Source organism: Thamnophis elegans, chromosome 8, assembly GCF_009769535.1.
Source record: "Thamnophis elegans isolate rThaEle1 chromosome 8, rThaEle1.pri, whole genome shotgun sequence".
Lineage (NCBI taxonomy): Eukaryota > Metazoa > Chordata > Lepidosauria > Squamata > Colubridae > Thamnophis > Thamnophis elegans.
Genome location: NC_045548.1, coordinates 44,554,438 through 44,576,164, shown reverse-complemented (window position 1 = coordinate 44,576,164; position 21,727 = coordinate 44,554,438). Strand labels below are relative to the sequence as shown.

The 21,727-nt window shown below is 34.7% G+C and overlaps 1 protein-coding gene across 1 annotated transcript in view; it reads right to left on the bottom strand.

Moving 5' to 3' along the window:
• The window catches only part of PREX2 (phosphatidylinositol-3,4,5-trisphosphate dependent Rac exchange factor 2), a 138,206-nt gene that overhangs the window by 48,529 nt on the left and 67,950 nt on the right, over positions 1-21,727 (bottom strand). The window contains exons 14-21 of the mRNA XM_032222719.1: positions 19,109-19,184; positions 18,632-18,704; positions 17,821-17,963; positions 17,317-17,409; positions 8,429-8,577; positions 7,061-7,146; positions 2,149-2,285; positions 374-491 (exon numbers count right to left, since the gene is read on the bottom strand). Of these exons, the coding sequence (XP_032078610.1) occupies positions 374-491; positions 2,149-2,285; positions 7,061-7,146; positions 8,429-8,577; positions 17,317-17,409; positions 17,821-17,963; positions 18,632-18,704; positions 19,109-19,184 (875 nt within the window). The remainder of the gene's footprint in view (positions 1-373; positions 492-2,148; positions 2,286-7,060; positions 7,147-8,428; positions 8,578-17,316; positions 17,410-17,820; positions 17,964-18,631; positions 18,705-19,108; positions 19,185-21,727) is intronic.

Genomic DNA, 21,727 nt, shown 5'->3' with positions numbered 1-21,727 from the left:
TGAAACACATTGTATTGCAGTCATTTAAGAAACTATTATGATCAAAAATTCAGACCCTCCTTGTGATTGTCTACTGGCTAACTATATGATTTCTAAGATTCCAATGAATTCAAAAGCAAACTCATAGGTATCTAAGGTATGACTGTATTTCTTCATTCCTTACTTTACTAGTTACTAATTCATGCAACTGACAAGTAATATCTGAATAACTCAATTCCATACTGTTTGTATCCCAGTTGTGCTGGCATGCATCTCACTTCAAGAGAGATGTGCAATCTCCTTGTTTTGCTCTGGTACACTATACTTGCTTTTAATACTTTAAGAAACAGTAAAAAATTTATTTTGATTAATAATAAAAGAGAAATAATCCCACCTTCAACTTTATAATTAAATGTATCTCCTCCATCCTCACCCAATGGTTTAGTATTCATTTTCTGAAAATCCTCCTGAGCACTATCAGTGTTGTTATATATCCACTGAATAGAATCTTGCTGTAGAATAACAAATAATTTATAAGGCTCATTAACACTTTAATACATATAGGTTTTGAAAAACAGAAAAAGTGTGGATTTAATTTGCATTTTATTTCCATGGAGGAAAAGAGCACTGCTGCTAGTAACAGAATAGGGTTTATCTGTTTGCTGCTGAAGTCGACGGTTCATTTTTTATTGATCATATGAAGCTGTATCTGCCAGAATTTTATTTTTTAAATCAAGTTATTTTCATTTATATAATAAGGGAAAAATCAAATACTAATTTACAAAATTATCCTTCTTCCCAAATTTGCATTCTGACAGATTTTAAAATATATACTCTAAAGGGAAATGTGGAGGATAAAATGAGGCTCAAGCACCAGTATCAAGTATTATTTTTTTTCTAACTGCAGCATTGAAATTCCCTCTCAATATAATTGAAATTATATTTATGAAGAATTCCTAATTTAGATTTACAGATCCCATACAATGATGTATCATTGTATCTTCTCTAGTGTTGAGCTTTTATTTCACAACAATTTGTTATGAAACATATCAACAGAAATTGTTTGATAATAATTAAAAAGAGGCTAATCAATCAGTGTGTTATAGGACTGTATTTTAATCTCAGTATTGCCCATTTGTTTTATAGTAATCAGGATTTATGCATCATTGGAAGCCATGACTGATCCCATAAGTCTTTATCCTGTTCTTTGCTTATAAAAGAGAGCCCTTTTGGTGTAAGTGTTAAGGTGCTTGGCTAGAAACTGAGAGACTTGAGTTCTAGTCTTGTTTTAGGCATGAAAAACCAACCGAGTAACTTTGGGCCAGTCACTGTCTCTTAGTCTAACTCACTTCACAGGGAAAATAGGAGGAGAAAGCATATTATGTATATTTGCCACCTTGAGTTACTTAAAAAGTATTAAAATGAGATCAAAATCAAATAAATAAATAAGAACAAGCATGGTAGTCCATTCAGAAGTCCATTGTTAATCAGGAAGAGCATAGAGTCATTCTCAATAATATACAATATATTCAGAGCATAAAAGGTTTTGTTTTAGATGGATATTCAAATCGTTCACTGGAAGTTGTCCATTTTAGTTTTGTCTCTGTTTTCTCAGGAAAGGTTTGCTTGTTTGTTTATTAAATTTATATGCTGCCCTTCTGACCAATAAGGTGACTCTGAGCAGCTATCAAACAAACTTAATGCTAGGTAAAATGCCTATATGTTTTTCTTTTCCTTTCCATTTTCACCCTGCAGATATAAGAACAAGATCTCCATTATTTTCACTTGCAGATTGTACCTGAGTAATGGAAAAGAGTAAAATATACAAGGATGGTATCCTTACATTTAATTTTTAAGTTTAAAAATGTGTACTCTTTTACAGAGCACAGTTCTAAATGAAGTCACATGGCAGATTTTTTTCAGATAGCAGGGCAAATTTAAAAAGTTGACATGGTGGGCCTCCTTGTGAACAAAGCCTCACTTGTGAACAAAGCCTCACACCTTTTCAATACGAACCATGTGAAAGTAAAAAAAAAAAAAAATCCATCCATTCATGGCGAAGTGTTATATTGATTATATTTTTCCATGAACTGCCAAAGATATATAATAGTTATGGGCCACTGAAATAAAAACAAAGAAATATGTAATGAACAAAATAATTAGCATTACATGCATTGGACGTCTATATTTCCTGCAGGCTGTCACGTGGGCAATAACACTTGCATGTGTTTCTTTGCTGACATTAATTCCATTCACTTTGATTATGCACTGTCCAGGATGAAGCCCAGCAGAAGCTGCCACAGTTCCTTTAAAATAATTAATAAATTAAGTTAGAAATTTACTTAGAAATGGGGGGAAAGCCATATTACAGCTGATTTTAATGCCATTCCTTTTCAATTCCAGATTATATTGAATTGAACCAACACTAAAGACAAGCTAGAAATATTGAATCATTGAATATCATGCAAGAAAAACAATATTCAGTTTTCCCAGGGGCTACTCTAAATATGTAGTTGTTCAATCTCCAAAAGGTAAAACCTCAAGCATTGCATTTTGTTGGCACTCCCTTAGATGAAGAAGGAAATGCATAATCATATTTAAAGCATTTATTCTATACAAATATATACCAAATTAATGTGATTAATTATGGGCTACAAACAATACAGCTGAATAAGGTTCATCCAGCATAAATTCACCGGAGAAGAATTTATAGCATTGGATGCCATACAGTCTGAAAGCTGTTATTTATAAAACCCCAAATCCTATGTCACACTAAATTACCATATATAACCTTATTACTTCCTCATGCTAAATTAAAGAATTTCCCCCCATGCATAATGTCTCTTCTTCCTTACAGTATTTCTGAAAAGAGGTGAAAATTTAGCTCTTGGCTTTTTTAAAATCTTTAATTTGCTAATTTCTGTTATATACCCAGTATTTACACACTCAAAGGATATATAAGATATTACAGTTTCCTATCATGGAAATCTCTTACTTAAATGCTCATAGTTTCATAAAGAAATATACTCCAAGGTATATCGCACCATATTTAGCTGTTACAAAACACAAAAATAAATGAAAACAGAGAACAATTAACCCTTAGGCTGAATATCCATCTTGTCATATGTTCCTCCTGGCCAAGATCAGATCAATGTATGCTTGTTAGGTCTGCAGTTAGAGGCTAAAGCCTACTATTCTCTTTATTATTGGCTGTATGAGTATCTAATTTGTTAAATAGCTATATATAATAATAACTATGATGTCTGGCGAACAATGAACGATAAGATACAACAGTACACGTTTTACTCTCAACCACATAACTCTTGGTCACGTATTGATATGGTTTGGTCAAACCCAGTACTACTTATGGACACAGTAAATATTGAAATATTAACAAACAAGTGGGCCGACCATCATCCAGTTCTATGGCAGTGGAGAGGAAAGACAAAGATAAAATCTAGGTGGATGCTAAATCAGAACATATTACAAGAGAAACAATTTGTACAATCAATAGAAAAAGAATTGGGTTACTTTTTCCAAGAAAATTGTAAAGAGCAGACATCAACACAAAACGTTTGGAATACGATGAAGGCAGTTGTGAGGGGAACATCAATAGCTTATATAGCAAGAAGAAACAAAATGCATAGGGAAAAATTGAACACATTGAATAAAGAATTGAGAGAGATAGAACTGTTGATTCAGAAAGAGCCAGACAATATTAAATACAGGGAAAAAGGAGATTTAATTAAACATCAAATAAATCTGATTTCTCAAGAAGAAGTAGCCCAAAACATTAAGAGAATGAAGCAGAATTACTTCGAACATGCAAATAAAACGGGGAGATGGTTGGCTCACAAAATAAGAAAAGACAATGCAAAAAAAACTATTAAACAACTGAGGGACGAGGAGGGGAATTTGAAACAAGAAATAGGGGGAAAGAAAAAGATTGTACAGAATTACTACAAGAAACTATATGAACCGGATGAAATTAGTGAACAAGACATTAGAAAATACTTAATAGAACAGAAACTTCCAGCCTTGTCGGAGGAGATGAGAGAGATGCTTGATAAGGAAATCACACAAGAGGAGTTGAAAAAGGCCATTCAAAAACAAAAAAACAATAAAACACCTGGTCCGGAAGGGCTTCCGTCGGAAATTTATAAAAAATTCCAAAACACTTTAGAAGACAAACTATTAGAATTATTTAATGAGGTACTACAAAAAGGTAAGGTCCCAAAATCCTGGGGGGAAACTTTCATCACCTAATACCAAAAGAAGAGGTGGATAACAGTAAAATTCAAAACTACAGACCTATATCCTTGCTAAACGCGGATTACAAAATTTTTATATCAATCTTGGAGGAAAGATTAAAAATAATATTAAATCAAAACATTCATTCGGATCAAAACGGTTTTCTCCCTAAAAGATATATTCGGAATAACACAAGAATAATAATTAACACTCTGGAATTCTATGAAACAAGATCTGAGAAACAATTAGCATTAATTTTTGTCGATGCGCAGGAAGTATTCGATAATTTAGACTGGAAATTTTTAATTACACAACTAAAAATGATGAAATTCGGCGACAAATTTATTAAGATTATAGAAACCATATACTCACAGCAATTGGCAAATATCATAATTAATGGAGAATTGACAGAGAGGGTACAGATCGGAAAGGGTGTCAGACAAGGTTGTCCGCTTTCCCCATTATTATTTATTATGTCGTTAGAGGTACTCCTGAACCAGATAAGACTAAATCAGGAAATTAAGGGTTTGACCATAAAAAAAAGAACAATATAAAACACAGGCCTTTGCGGACGACATGGTCTTTATTGTTGAAGACCCTCTAACCTCAGGACCGAAATTAATGAAAGACATTGAAGACTTTGGGCGTGTGGCCGGACTAAAAATAAATAAGGAAAAAACAAAAATGATTATAAAAAACTTCCCCAAAAAACAGATAGAAGAACTAGAAAAAGTAATGGAAATTAAGGTAACCAAAAAAGTCAAATGTTCTTCCATAAAAGAAGATAACTATAATAAATTATTACGAAACATTCAAAAAGATTTTAAAAATTGGTCGAAGCTACAAATATCGTTGATGGGAAGAATCTCAGTAATTAAGAAGAATGTCTTGCCAAAAATACTTTATTTATTTCAAACGGCACCGGTTAAATTAGGAAAAAATTTTTACAATGACTTGGATAAAACAGTACGAAACTTTGTGTGGAACGGCAAAAAGCCCAGAATTAAATGTAAATATCTCCAAGATAAAAGAAAACAAGCTGGAATGGGTCTACCAGAATGGAAGACATACCACCAAGCAGCAACAACAATGTGGATAAAGGAGTGGGTAACATTAACCAATAAAAGAATCCTAACTATAGAAGGTTACAACTTGCAATGGGGGTGGCACAACTATTTATGGAGTGAGGGAAATAAAGTCCACAACTACTTTAAAAGACATCATCTAAGAGGGGCACTGATAAATGATTGGCTTGAAATTAGAAGGAAATTCTATATCCAATTACCCAAATGGATATCCCCAACAGAAGCCCTGATATACCCAAATCTGATAAACTTTGACAAAAATGTCATTTATAAACAATTGTTAGATAACCAAAATAGATTAAACTCAAGGGAAAACTTGGCTGAAATGGGAATAAATATTGACTGGTGGCCATACTTTCAAATACAAAATAAGTATAAATCAGATCTAGCACAATTTGGCTTCCAGGACAGGGACCAGGAATTGGATAAAATTCTAATAGGACCAGACGAGAAATTAATCTCAAAAATATATAATTGTTTGCTAACTCGAAAAATGGAAACAGAAAGAGTGAAAGAAGTCATGGTAACCTGGGCCCAGAATATTGGCCACACAATTATGTTAGATGATTGGGAAAGGGTATGGGAGTGGAACTTGAAATTGACGATGTTGACGGCCTACAAAGAAAACGTATATAAAATGTTTTACCGTTGGCATCTCTCTCCGACAAGACTGGCAAAAATTTCCACAAAATCATCGGCCAAATGCTGGAAATGTAAAATAACACTGGGCACATACTACCACATGTGGTGGACGTGCCCGGTGGCTAAGACATATTGGAAGCGAATACTAAGGTGGTTAAACGAAATTATGTCAACTAAATTAAACCTCAATCCGGAAATGTTTCTATTAGGGATAATAGATCCAAAAATAATTAAAACCAATCAATATCTACTCGTCCATATCCTGACGGCGGCAAGAATCTCATATGCGCAGTGCTGGAAGAAAGAAAATGCCCCTACTAGTACAATGGTTATGAATAAAATTTTAGAAATAGCGGAAATGAATAGACTAACAATGCTGATTAATGAAAAAGAAGATACAGACTTCTATAAAGTCTGGGAGAAACTATACAAATGGTTTGATAAGAAAGACAATGAGAATTAAGATATATAAATGAGATATTTTATTAACTTAAAATAACTTAAGGAACAACTTAAAATGAAATTATGATATACAAAGACTAAGTAACAAATGAGCTAAGATATATATTAGAGGTGAGAATTCACCTACAAGTAATATTAATAGACTACAGTGTTGAAAAAACTTTTGACGATGTGATAGGAAAAATCCTTTATGAATACCTGCATAGAATTAGTAATCTAGCTTCATACTGTTTCCTTCTTAGTCTTTTTTTTTCTTTTCTTTTCTTTTTTTCCTCCCTCTTTTCTTTTCCTTTTCCTTTACTTACTTACCTTAGGTAGATATGTAGATAGGCAAGGTGAGATGAACTATGTATATATATGTATGAATTTTTGCCATTTGCGTTGTAAACATGTAATGAGTTCTATTTCTCTTTTTGTATTTTGTAAACCTTGCCTTTTTTACAACCTTTAATAAAATTTATTTTTAAAAATTAAAAAAAAAAAAATAATAGAAATCACTACTAAGTCTTTATACCTAAATTCAGAACCATGCATCAAATTCTTAATACTCCTCAAGCATCAATCTCAAGAGTCTCTGTATTTGTGAAGGTGTGTATTTATTGCATTTGGCCAAATATTCATAAATGCAGGCCACTTCATACCTTTTCCAACAGCATGAACAACAGAAGGGCCAAAGCCTCGTATTTGAAATCCAAGTCCATCCACAGAATCAGGAATCTTAACTGTCCTTTAAGTAAGATAACACATAATTAAGCATCTAATACCATTTCTTTTTATGCCTCAAATTTTACATAATATTAAATTAATATAATGTACTTAATTTTTTTAAAATAAAACTTACATTCAGTGCAAAAATAACCACTACTTTTAACATAAACTAGCAAGAAACTTTAAAAGTGAGATTTGCTTCTAGAAACCTAGATCATAGCTTTAAATATATTTTAGCTAATAATCAATATGTATATAGGCAGAACTCACTTAGCGACTGCCTTGTTTTGCATGCATTCATAATTATAACAGCATTGATAATGTGACTTTCTGACCAATTCTAAAATGTATGATTGTTGAGGTCACATGATCACCATTTACACACTTCATAAACAGGTTTTGACAAGCAGAATCACTGGAGAAACAGGCAGTAAAATTGCAATCAGTCATGTGATGTCCTGCTTAACAACCAGTGGTGATTTGCTTAACAATTGAATAGTGATGTTGTAAGACCATCAAGATCAAGTGACATTTCATTTAGTGACCGTTTCACTTAGCAATCAAAATACCAGTCCCAATTGTGGCTGCTAAGCAAGAACTACCTATTCATTCTGAACAAATATTGGTATATCAAGCAAAAAGATAAAAAATGTTGTTTCTATATAATATGTTAATTAAGAGTAACTGAGTGACAAATATAATAATTTATTGATATTTTGGTATTATTAAATGATTAATGGCAAAAAACATTAAATAAATATATTGATGCCAGCTTCAGATGTGCTAGACTTTACCACATTAAAAAGAGTGATAATTAAAATCCACAGAGAGTCAAATTGTGGAAGGCAATTTTATAGCAAGAACTTAAATTTAAATCCAGAGACTAGTTTTTCCATCCAATGAAGTTATTCAGAACGACAGTAGAGGAAGAAAAAGCCATTCTATCTTACTTGTTTGGCACAAACAAGTAAGCATCTCCTGCACTATGCCCAGACTATGAAATGCATTCTTTGGAGTTGCATTTAAATCCCATTCAGTGAACAGCTAAGATATATTTCTTTTGTTCAGGTTTTAATTACTGACATTTCTGAATTGGTTCTAACTTACACATAGTAAACATTCAAATATATACCTTGCATTTTATTTGTGTTTAACCACCTTGAGTGCATAAAATTGAGTCGAAAGGTAGGATATTATCATTAAAATATATAAAAAATTTCATAATAATGTTTATGCCTATGATTCTGTAACATATTTTGGTTACTATTTTTATAATTTCTAAAATCAAAGAAACAACTTACTCCCTTGGTTTTGTGCTCACAAGTACCCTGAGGGGCTTTTTACTGTTTAAACATGCTTTCAGAAAGCTATCCACTTCAGTGAAGGGCCTTAGAAAAACTAGGTCACCATTAATGGTAAAGATCTTTTTCCCAATTTCTAGACCTGCCACCTAGATAAGAAAACAAAATACATATATAATGAATTAGCATCACCCATTATTATTATTTGCATGCACAGAGGAAAAGCTTCAAACATTTCCCATACACCTTAATTTACAACTGTGGAATTTATATAACTTTACAGAAAACACCTTTTGAAAAAAAAAACTAATCCTAACAATTCAGTAAATCTCCTATTTATTATTATTATTATACAATTGTATCACAGCGGCCAGTTGTTTCGCTGGATTTGGCATTGGTTACTAGTCGGGCCCCACCCACGGGCCTAGGACGTCGTAACGTATTTTCGTAATATGCGTGCAGATCCAAGCAGTGCGGCTTTTTGCATTTGACTGATGGTGATTTTGTCAATTTTTAACTATTTTAAATGTAATTCCAGTGCTTTTGGAATAGCATCCAGTGTGCCGATTACCACTGGAATTATCACTGCTGGTTTGTGCCATAGTCGTTGAATTTTGATTTTTAAGTCCTGGTATTTTGCGATTTTTTCATGTTCCTTCTCGGCGACCCTGCTATCACCTGGTATTGCGATGTCTATGATTGTGACCTTATTTTTCTCAATCAGTGTGATGTCTGGTGTATTATGCGCCAGTATTTTGTCCGTTTGTATACGAAAATCCCACAAGATCTTGACCGTCTGATTTTCAGTGACTTTTTCAGGCTTATGTTCCCACCAGTTTGTTGCTGTTTTAATATTATAATTTTTGCACAAATTCCAATGGATCATTTGTGCTACTGAATTGTGCCACAATTTATAATCAATCTGCGCAATTTTTTTACAGCAGCTGAGTATGTGATCAACAGTTTCATCAGCTTCTTTGCAAAGTCTGCATTTGGCATCATCAGAGGATTTTTCGATTTTGGCCTTAATGGCATTTGTGCGGATAGCTTGTTCTTGCGCAGCCAGGATTAGTGACTCTGCTTCTTTCTTTAATGTACCTGCTGTTAACCATAACCAAGTTTTTTCACTGTCTACTTTATCTTTTATTTTTTCCAGAAATTGGCCATGCAATGCTTTGTTCTGCCAACTCTCCATTCTTGATTTTATCACATCTTTTCTGTATTCTTGTTTCGTCTGTTGGATCTTCAATAGATTTTTGTTCTTTAGTTCAATTAATAGATGTTCTTGACTTTCTTTTAAATAATCAGACAGTGCATGTTTTTCTTCTTCAACTATTTGCTTCACTTGTAATAATCCTCTGCCACCTGATTTTCGGGGCAGGTATCAGTATCACCATGTGGATGTAAACTGTAGTGCATTGTCATTAGTTTCCTGGGTTTTCGGTCCAAAATGTCCAAATCAGCTTGTGTTCAGTTAACTATACCAGCTGGGTATCTTATAAATAGTATTCCCCAGGTATTTATGGCCTTGATTGTATTTCCAGTCTAACTGCTATTTCCACCATTCAATTTAGATTTCAAAATTTTCCTAACTCTGTTGGTGTACTCTCCCCTGACAATAGTTTTTACTTCTCCATGCTTGATGTTATCCAACTGCAGAATGCCTAAATATTTGTAGGCTTCATTTTTGTTGCATTTAATTAGTTGGCCATTGGGCATTTCAATTCCCTCACGTGTAGTGATTTTGCCCCTTTTTATGGATACAGTGGTGCATTTTTCCAGCCAAACTGCATTGAAATATCGGTGCTGAATACTCAGACTGTGTTTGTCAGTGATTGGATTTCTATTTCTGACTTTCCATAGAGTTTCAAATCATCCATATATAATAAATGCGAATTTTTTTCAGCTTCTTTGGCTGTTTGGTAGCCTAATTTCCTTTTTTTAAAGATTACTGATAGTGAGATCATCGTGATGATGAAGAGATGATTATTATTATTATTATTATTATTATTATACAATTGTATCACAGCGGCCAGTTGTTTCTCTGGATTTGGCATTGGTTACTAGTCGGGCCCCACCCAGGGGCCTAGGACGTCGTAACGTATTTTCGTAATATGCGTGCAGATCCAAGCAGTGCGGCTTTTTGCATTTGACTGATGGTGATTTTGTCAATTTTTAACTGTTTTAAATGTAATTCCAGTGCTTTTGGAATAGCACCCAGTGTGCCGATTACCACTGGAATTACCACTGCTGGTTTGTGCCATAGTCGTTGAATTTCGATTTTTAAGTCCTGGTATCTTGCGATTTTTTCATGTTCCTTCTCGGCGACCCTGCTATCACCTGGTATTGCGATGTCTATGATTGTGACCTTATTTTTCTCAACCAGTGTGATGTCTGGTGTATTATGCGCCAGTATTTTGTCGGTTTGTATACGGAAATCCCACAAGATCTTGACCATCTGATTTTCGGTGACTTTTTCAGGCTGATGTTCCCACCAGTTTGTTGCTGTTTTAATATTATAATTTTTGCACAAATTCCAATGGATCATTTGTGCTACTGAATTGTGCCGCAATTTATAATCAGTCTGCGCGATTTTTTTACAGCAGCTGAGTATGTGATCAACAGTTTCATCAGCTTCTTTGCAAAGTCTGCATTTGGCATCATCAGAGGATTTTTCGATTTTGGCCTTAATGGCATTTGTGCGGATAGCTTGTTCTTGCGCAGCCAGGATTAGTGACTCTGTTTCTTTCTTTAATGTACCTGTTTTTAACCATAACCAAGTTTGTTCACTGTCCACTTTATCTTTTATTTTTTCCAGAAATTGACCATGCAGTGCTTTGTTCTGCCAACTCTCCATTCTTGATTTTATCACATCTTTTCTGTATTCTTGTTTTGTCTGTTGGGCCTTCAGTAGATTTTTGTTCTTTACTTCGATTAATAGATGTTCTTGAGTGTCTTTTAAATGATCAGCCAGTGCATGTTTTTCCTCTTCAACTGTTTGCTTCACTTGTAATAATCCTCTGCCACCTGATTTTCGGGGCAGATATAGTCTATCAGTATCACCACGTGGATGTAAACTGTAGTGCATTGTCATTAGTTTCCTGGTTTTTCGGTCCAAAAGGTCCAAATCAGCTTGTGTCCAGTTAACTATGCCAGCTGTGTATCTTATAACTGGTATTGCCCAGGTATTTATGGCCTTGATTGTATTTCCACCATTCAATTTAGATTTCAAAATTTTCCTAACTCTGTTGGTGTACTCTCGCCTGACAATAGTTTTTACTTCTCCATGCTTGATGTTATCCAACTGCAGAATGCCTAAGTATTTGTAGGCTTCATTTTCTTTGCATTTAATTAGTTGGCCATTGGGCATTTCAATTCCCTCAGATGCAGTGATTTTTCCCCTTTTTATGGATACAGTGGCGCATTTTTCCATGCCAAACTGCATTGAAATATCGGTGCTGAATACTCGGACTGTATTTGTCAATGATTGGATTTCTATTTCTGACTTTCCATAGAGTTTCAAATCATCCATATATAGTAAATGCGAAATTTTTTCAGCTTTTTTGGCTGTTTGGTAGCCTAATTTCATTTTTTTTAAGATTACTGATAGTGGGATCATTGCGATGATGAAGAGAAGAGGTGAAAGTGAATCACCCTGGAAAATTCCTCGCTTGATATTAACCATTCCGTAGCTCTCATTCCCTATTGCCAACTCAGTTCTCCATTGTTTCATTGCCTTTTCAGTAAAGGATGTAATATTTTTGCTAATGCCAGTTGTTTCTAAGCATTTTATGATCCAACTATGTGGCAGTGAGTCAAATGCCTTTTTGTAATCAATCCAGACCATATTCAAGTTCGTTTTTCTGTTCTTACAATTTTCTAATATCATTTTATCAATTAGAAGCTGATCTTTTGTGCCCCTGCTCCTTCTTTTGTTGCCTTTTTGCTCTACTGGCAAGATGTTGTTTGTTTCCAAATAATCCATCATGTTATCTGCAATAATGCCTGTGAGTAATTTGAAGGTTGTTGGTAAGCATGTTATTGGTCTATAGTTTTCAGGTGTTGTTCCTTTAGTTGGATCTTTCTGAATCAAGTATGTTTTTCCAGTTGTCAACCATTCATCAATTTGGCCCTTTTGTAAAATTTCATTCAGTTGCCTGGCTAATATTGCATGTAAACTGGTCAGATATTTGAGCCAGAAACCATGTAATTGGTCCTTTCCAGGTGATGTCCAATTCTTTACCTTTTTAACTCGATTTTTGATCATCTCAGTTGTTATTTCTAATATTTGCATTTGTTTGTTGCCAATGCTTTTCTCAAAGTCATGTATCCACTTTGCTTCCTTGTTGTAGTCCTTTGCATTTTCCCACAATTCTTTCCAGAATTCAACTGTGGCCTGCTTTTCTGGTTTTTCACTTTTGGTGTCACCATTCACATTAAGACTTTGATAAAAACGCCGTTGGTCTGATCGAAATTGCTGATTTTGTTTATATTGGATGATTCGTGCCTCATATCTTTCAATTTTTCTAGCTGTTGCTGTTATCTGCTGTTTTACAATCTCTACAGCTTCATTGATGTTTCTTGTATCCAATCTATATCTTCTGATTAGCCGATCTATGATTTTGTTGTTTTTAAGCCGTTGCTCATGCATGTTCTTTAAGTTACTAGCATCTGCCCTTAATTTTTTGATTTTTTGTTCTAGACGGATTTTCCACTTTGGCTTTGATGCTTTTTCTGTTGTGTGACTAGGTACTTTAATTTTAATGCCTAGTTCATTAGTGACTATTACAGCTGCGCTGTACATTAACTGGTTTGTTTCCAAGATGGATCCAGGTTCAATTGTTGAAAACACTGCATTAACCATTTTCATGATAGGGGCCAAAATTTTCTTAGGCACAGTTTTTAGTGATGGTAAACGTTGCCTTTCCTCATTAAGTAGAAAATGCTCCATGATCTTATCCTTCAATTCTTTTTGTTTTTGAGTTAGTTCATCAGTTGGTTCAATGATAACTGGTTCTAGTGGTGGTGATGTTATTTCCTCCCCGAGAGCTTCTTCTGGGAGTTCTACTATAGTGTCTTTAGTTGTGTCTTGAATATCAGTTATTTCCGCTTGTGATATTGTTTTTTGGGTTTTGCAATTTGCCTGAATCTCCTCATGTTCAACTTCACTAAACACTTTATTCCGTATAATAAATCGCCTTTGATCTGCTAGTCGTTGTTCACTAACATTTGAATCTGGATATTGTTGTTTCCATAATTCATACATTCGCTTTAAATATCCTCTTTTTTCTGGCTCTGAGTTGTAGTAACAGGCCATTATGGCACGGTTTTCATCTGCACTATATTTTTTATTATTATTATTATTATTATTATTATTATTATTATTATTATTATTATTATTATTATACTATTGTATCACAGCGGCCAGTTGTTTCGCCGGATTTGGCATTGGTTACTAATAGGGCCCAACCCAGGGGCCTAGGACGTCATAACGTATTTTCGTAATATGCGTGCAGATCCAAGCAGTGCGGCTTTTTGCATTTGACTGATGGTGATTTTGTCAATTTTTAACTGTTTTAAATGTAATTACAGTGCTTTTGAAATAGCACCCAGTGTGCCAATTACCACTGGAATTACCACTGCTGGTTTGTGCCATAGTCGTTGAATTTCGATTTTTAAGTCCTGGTATTTTGCGATTTTTTCATGTTCCTTCTCAGTGACCCTGCTATCACCTGGTATTGCGATGTCTATGATTGTGACCTTATTTTTCTCAACCAGTGTGATGTCTGGTGTATTATGTGCCAAATAATATTATTTCTAAGATTTTTTCCCTCAACTTGACAGCTTTAAATTAATAGTGAATTAAATAGATTTACTCATCTATTTACCAACACTTCATTTAATAAAATGTCTGATTTAAATAAGCAGTAAGTTTGTAAATAAATCCAGTTTCGTTTGCAGCACTAATCTCGTTTCACAAAAATGCAGAATGTTAGATCAAATTTTAAACATATATTCCGCTTTCCAACTGCATATACACAATGTATACATGGTGAAAAATGTTATTTATTATTTTTAATTTATTTATTATTTTTGAGATTCACATAGCCACTTCTTGAGAAGGAAGAAGTGAACTCTTCTAATTAGGAACAGCCAGAACCTCAGGTATTTAATGGAATCTACAAGGCTTTCTTCCTTGTAATAAACGTCCTCTTGTTTACAGACCTATATTTCTTTGACATCTCATTCCTGGTTTCTCCTGACTACCATTTTCACATAGTATTTTGTTTTAAAGAATGTAATTTCTGATTGGGAACAGCAAGTAACTCCACAACTTTTTCTTTCCATTGAATTTTTTGGGGGGGGGGCAGGACTCAATAATATGTTAATTTTTTAACGGGGTGGCTCAGTGGCTAAGATGCTGAGCTTGTCGATCAGAAAGGTCAGCAGTTCGGCGGTTCAAATCCCTATTACTTGCTCCAGCTTCTGCCAAACTAGCAGTTTGAAAGCATGTAAAAATGCAAGTAGAAAAATATGGATCAGTTTGGTGGGAATATAACAACGTTCTGTGCACCTTCGGCGTTTAGTTATGCCGGCTACATGACCATGAAATTGTCACCAGACAGTGCTGGCTCTTCAGCTTAGAAAAGGAGATGAGCACCACCCCCTAGAATCGAGAACAACTAGAATGTATGTGCGAGGGGTACTTCTACCTTTATGCTTTCAGTAGGTCAAGTGTTAAGAAATTGGTCTCCCTCAGATGCAGAAGAGGATGGTGCTTACACTTTTCTCAAATCTGGACCTATAAGGCTCAAACAGTCCCTAACCTCCTTGCTTTCCAGAGAGCAATTAATATATGGCTTTTTCTTTGGAGATATGGTAAAGAGGGGTGATGAATCTTGCATTTGTAATTCTGCAGTGAGATTATTATGACACTTGCTTGAAAGATTTTGTAATTGTTTTTGTGATTTTTATTAACCTAATCATTATCTGTGCAGTTATTTTAAATAATATAAGTGGTTAACAATTTTTCATTATATGCCTACATAGAGGTATAATTCTTTCAGGAAATATAAAAGGCCTTAGATATAATAAGAGACAATTCTTTATTAGACATGTAACTGAAAACCTTAAGTTCTTTTTCCTAATAAGAAACTCATATTCTTCCACTTTTTTTTTATGAAGAAGATTGGTAGATCATTTCTGTATTATTATTAAGTCAACATCTGCTAGGAAAATGGTGACTTTGATTAATAGTTTACATTCCAGTTTCAAAATGTAAACTGGAACAACAAATTAGTAATTCAAAAGGATATGTTTTAATATTGTTAATTTAATATTCTAACAATCACATAAGATTTATTCATTTTAATAGCCCTACTAAAGACTTTCCAAATATGGGGGAGGCAATAGAAGATGCTACATTTTTTAATATTACTGATAGATCAGATAATCCTGACTAAACGTTTTAATAAGTATTCTGTGCTAGACTATAACCATTCCCCAAGCAACGTTAATTTATTGTACACGGAAACTTTAATGTGCTTATCCATGAACTACTTTTAAGTAGCCATATATAAAATTCTATTGCACAAATGTATTTCTTATTCTTCAAAAATGATTCTCAAAGTTATGCATCTAGGTAACCTTTAAAAAATCACCTGCAATATGTAGACTTATACACAGCAATTTTTTCAGATCTTAATCTTCACACGCCTAATAATTCTCTATAGTTCTTTATAATTCTTACCCTAAATGTTAAGAGTAATGTTTCTTTCAATAACATGAAGATATCAAAGTTAGGAAATTACAAATATTAACTTTCTGTAAGCTTAAACACCAGGAAGTGTAAATTATTTTGATAATAATTCTCTGTACAGCACTCTTAAGCACTATTTTTGCAGCCCCTAAAAAGGCATTCTAATCATTGTTGCTGAAAATCAGGAGCATACCTACCCTTATTTTGAGGTAGAAAAGGTGAAAAAATATATAATGTAAGCCCCAAGTAGAATGGAATGGAATGGAATGGAATGGAATGGAATAGAATAGAATAGAATAGAATAATTTATTGGCCAAGTGTGATTAGACACACAAGGAATTTGTCTTTGGTGCATATGCTTTCAGTGTATATAAAAGAAAAGACATTCGTAACAAATCATAATGATAGTCATAGGTACAAATAAGCAATCAAATCATACTAGGAAACAATCAACATAAATCGTAAGGATACAAGCAACAAGGTTAAAATCATACAGTCATAAATGGGAGGAGATGGGTGACAGGAATGATGAGAAGATTAATACTAGTGCAAACTTAGTAAATAGTTTGACAGTGTTGAGGGAATTATTTGTTCCACAGAGTGATGGCGTGCAGGAAAAAACTGTTCTAGTTGTTCTGGTGTGCGGTGCTCTATAACATCGTTTTGAGGATAGGAGTTGAAACAATTTATGTCCAGGATGTGAGGGGTCTATAAATAAATAGGTTTAACATAATTTAAACGAAAACATTAAAACTCTGATGCAAAAAACTGAAAATGCCAGCCCTGCTAGGTATCAGGGCCGTATCCAGTGTTGGCCATAACTGGATTTTCACAATATACTATGCTGAAATTTTTTAAAAAAGAAAAACAGTATGACTTAATTGCATTGTGTGAAATCATCCATACTGTATGCTTTTAATTTCTACATGATTAAAGTAATACAAATATTTATATTTTACAAATTCTGTGGGATAGTCTTTAATAATTTACACATATGCACAATCAATTACACACATAAATCAATTAAAATTATTAAAGTAAAACTTTATAATTGAAATAATTGTCAAAAGACCTGATATTTTCTATGAGCAGAAATGTAATAATTGGGAGAGTTATGAACGTGTATTACCTCAGCATTTGAGCACTTTTCCACTATTTTCACAATTGGTGCTTTGTTTTTGTCTTCCAAACCAAAACCATAACTTCCATCAGTTGATCTGATCTAAAAAAAGGGGAAAAAATTAAATCAATATGCTGAATAGGTGTGGCTGACAGGCAACTGTTACTACTATAAAATTGTTGCCACTGTGAACATTACATCTGCCAAATTTATTCATCTGCAAAAGCTGTGACATTAATCATATACATTTATTTGAGCATTGTATGAATATTTAACCAATACACACTAACTTTGAACCCTATAAAATACCTATATGTTGTACTCCAGTTAATATATATTTTCCTCACAAAACTAAAGAGTATAAAACAGCAAGACAGGTCTAGGGGATTTAAGTTGATGGATAGCATGGATCTGAAAAAACTACAAATTATAACATTGTCTATGTGCAAATAATAGGAGTTAGCATCAAAATCAAACAAACAAACATAGAGACTTATTTTTTAAAAAACTTACCAGCAACGATTTTGCAATTACATTTTCCACTACTTTTAAGTCATGCTTCATAAGTCTGTGTTTCATGTTGGAGCCTTCCATTTCTTCATCCGCAAAAAAACGGAATAGAAGTGGTTCATCTTTGAATTCACTTTTTTCCAGAACTATTTGACAGAGAAAGGGTTAATATTTGTGTATCACCTATAGACATATTGATTTATAATTCAACTAAAATTTTATTTACTATATGATTTATTAAATAACTGCAACTTCCAATCCAAACTCAGCTGTCTGATAAACTCCTTATCTCTTAATAATTCCCACTTCAGTGAAAGGAAGGAGATATACCTCAGAAACAATTATTTTCTATTAATAGTCCATATATTAAGGAATATTTTCCTCCTGAACGTGTTATACGGTTATGTAAGTTATTTTATGTTATTAACTTTAGGAGTCTTCAAGGATTATGCCAGTGTATAAAACTAATAAATCAGTAGTGTTGTATTTTTCACAACTATTAGCAAGTAATTTTACAAAGAAAACACTGTAGAATTTTATGATTAGCAAGAATGAACTCTTATCTGTAATCTGTACAGGTATTCTTTACTTGTACTCTATCTGTAATTTGTACTGGTATTCTAAAGAGGTTTTTAATTAGGTAGTACTTTTTAAAGCTATAACTCACCGAACAAAAGTTCTAGTAACAAACCAATACATGCTACGTACTGCAAATCCTAGGAAAATTATTTATCACAGTATTAATATGAGATATTAAAGTCAGAATATTTATATTAAAAACCATTTTTAAAACTTATATAAATTTATAGTTTACCATGATGCATAAATCCATTGTCACAAAGTGCTATTCCAAAGATCATTGCTTCTTCTCTTGTTCTGCAATCCCCCTGCACATAAATTTATTAATATAAAAATAAACATGGCCATTATTTAAAATAATTTCTATATTTCGGTTTTTATATGCCCACTATTTTTATTTAGAATATAAGTGACAATAAATTTATAAGTTAATACTTGGTATTTTGTATTTATTTTGGTATTAAAATAAAATATAGTATAATATAATCTAACTTTTTTTAAAAAAATGAGCAGATAAGTAGAAGAATGCTTAATACTTTAAAGTTGTTCAAAAGATACCAGGACTCAGTTGACCAATAATACCAAAATATTTGTATCTTATTTAATGTATAAAAGCAAAATTATATGACATATAAAAATGTTAATCTCAAAATAAATTTACATTTATTTCATGTTACTAATCAAATTTATATACTTTGGTGCACTGTCTTACCTGTGCAATTAGCCAGTCTATCATTTTATTAGCCATTATGACAGATTTATAGGTTCTTAAATGGTAATCCTTATCTCTGAGGAGAAAAAACATAAAATAGTTCATCCTCAAAATATATATTCTACAAAAGCTGAATACCCATATATTATACCCCAAATATAACCTAAGTGATTCCTTATCTATTTAAAATTATTTCTGTTTGCATTACTTTGTAATAATAATGCTTTATTTTAGTTACAGTTCTGTGCATTTTGGACTATGTTTAAAGTATATTACAAAATCAAACCTCTCATATATCTCCGAAACTAGCCTTCTTATTTATGAAATTACCTTGATGAGGGACTAAAAGAAAACATTACAACATAACATTGGATGTTATACATCATGAATGTTTCCATATGCAATTTGTGTCTTCTGGAACTGTATCTTTTAACACTCCTACTTTTTTTCTCCTATCTCCACATATAAATATCGACACAGACACAAAACACAAAACTTCAAGTACTATTAAGGAAAATTAAAATAGTAATACATCTTTAATATTCTTGCTCAGCTGATTAATTAGATTTATACCCTGCCATTCCTGCACAAATTCAAGTTGGCTTATTTAGAATCTTCCTTCATTTTATTCCTTTAGCAGGCCTGTAAGATAGGTTGGACTAAGAGAGATGATGATTTCTCCAAAGTCATTTAATGAATGGCTGAATATGAAAATTGACAGTTTGAAGAAACAATTATCTATACATAACAGGAAGCAGAAATCCAGTAGTTGAACTTTTGTTCAGAATGAAGATGTAATTTTATTGCTAAAAAAGACCGTTGGCTTACCTGAACGGTCGTTCTCAGGGCGCTGCGGGAGAGTCCAAGCATGGGTTAACATAGTCTATCTGCCCTAGGACTGAGTATCTTTTTTCCCCTTTGACCACGCCTCCCTTTGTCTCTACTATCTCAGATTAAAAATGAAGAAGACTCCGTTTAGGACCACCTCCACTGTTCCTCAAAGTCATCACCGGAGGCAATAAAATCCTGGGCGGATTTGGACTCTCCCGCAGCGCCCAGAGAACGACCATTCAGGTAAACCAATGGTCTTTCTCCTGAGCGCTGCTTGGAGAGTCCAAGCATGGGACATACCCAAGCTATGATGTCCCAGGGCGGGAAGAATTCGTAGAGTCCAGAGCCTCTGCAACCTTTTGTAAAATTCTTCACCCCAAAGAGGCTTCGGCTGAGGCAAGGGTGTCTATTTTGTAATTGTGAATGAATGCTGTGGGGGACATCCACGTGGCTGCCCGACAAATGTCAATGATGGACGCCTGGGTCGCCCATGCTACAGACGTGGCCGCACTTCTTGTGGAGTGAGCCACACACGGCACGGCACGGCTTTGCCGTGAAGTTCATACGCCAGTTTAATGCCAGTTCGCAGCCAATGTCCAATGGTATGTGACGAAGCTTTTCGCCCTTGCGATCCAGGATGGAACGAGACAAAAAATGACTCAGATCGTCGGAACTCTTTGGTTCTTCTAATATAGATGCGCAGAGCACGTCTCATGTCTAACTTGTGCCAGTCCCTTTCCCGGGGATGCGTTGGTTTTGGACAGAAGTTGGGAAGAATCATCTCCTGCGATCTGTGAAACAGGGTGTTCACTTTAGGAATGAAGTTGGGGTTGAGACGTAGGATGACCCTATCCGGATGGACGATACATAGGTCCTCCCTGACCGATAGAGCCGCTAACTCTGATATTTTCCTGGCCGAGGTGATAGCAACCAGAAAGGCTACATTAATAGTTAGGTGTCGAAGAGATGCGGTTCGAAGCGGCTCAAACGGGACTCCCATCAAGGCCCGAAGAACGAATGGCAAGTTCCAAGTGTACTGTAGGAGGTCTGATGTTCGAAGCATCCTTCAGGAAGCTCTTAACCAGAGGGTGTTGGCTCAAGGTGCGGGAGGAACCTCTGGAGAGAATGGTAGACAAAGCCGCTACCTGTCAGCGCAGGGTGTTGGGGGCCAAGCCCTTTTCCAACCCCTCTTGTAGAAAGTCTAGTAACTGAGGAATAGAGACTTCTGTGTCCTGCAATCCTTTGCCTTGGCACCAGGTGGAGTACACCCTACAAGTGGCCTCATATATTCTGGTTGTCGGAGGTCTCCTGGACGCCTGAATGGTTTGAATGACCTTGTCAGAAAACTTCTGTTCCCTCAGGAGGTCCCCCTCAAGTGCCAGATAACTAGTTGTAGCCACTGGGGTTCTGGATGAAGGATCGCCCCCTGGCTGAGGGAGATGGTCTCCTGAGGTATCCTCCAAGGTTTTTGAACAGAGAGACTGACAAGGTCTGCGAAGCAGGACCTCCTGGGTAAATGGGGTGCCACGAGCACAATCTCCACCTCTTCTTCCAGCAGCTTGGTCACAACTTGGGAATGAGCGGGAGAGGAGGGGAACGCATGGAGTAGCCCTGGAGGCCACTTGCACCTCAGGGCGTTTGTCCCCTCCGCCCCTGGAGACTGGTAACGGGAATAGAAACGAGCCAGGTGGGTGTTGTGGCGAGTGGCGAAGAGGTCGACCTATGGTTCGCCGAACCTCTGCACTATTTGGTTGAAGATGTCTGGGTGTAGCCGCCATTCTGAATGGT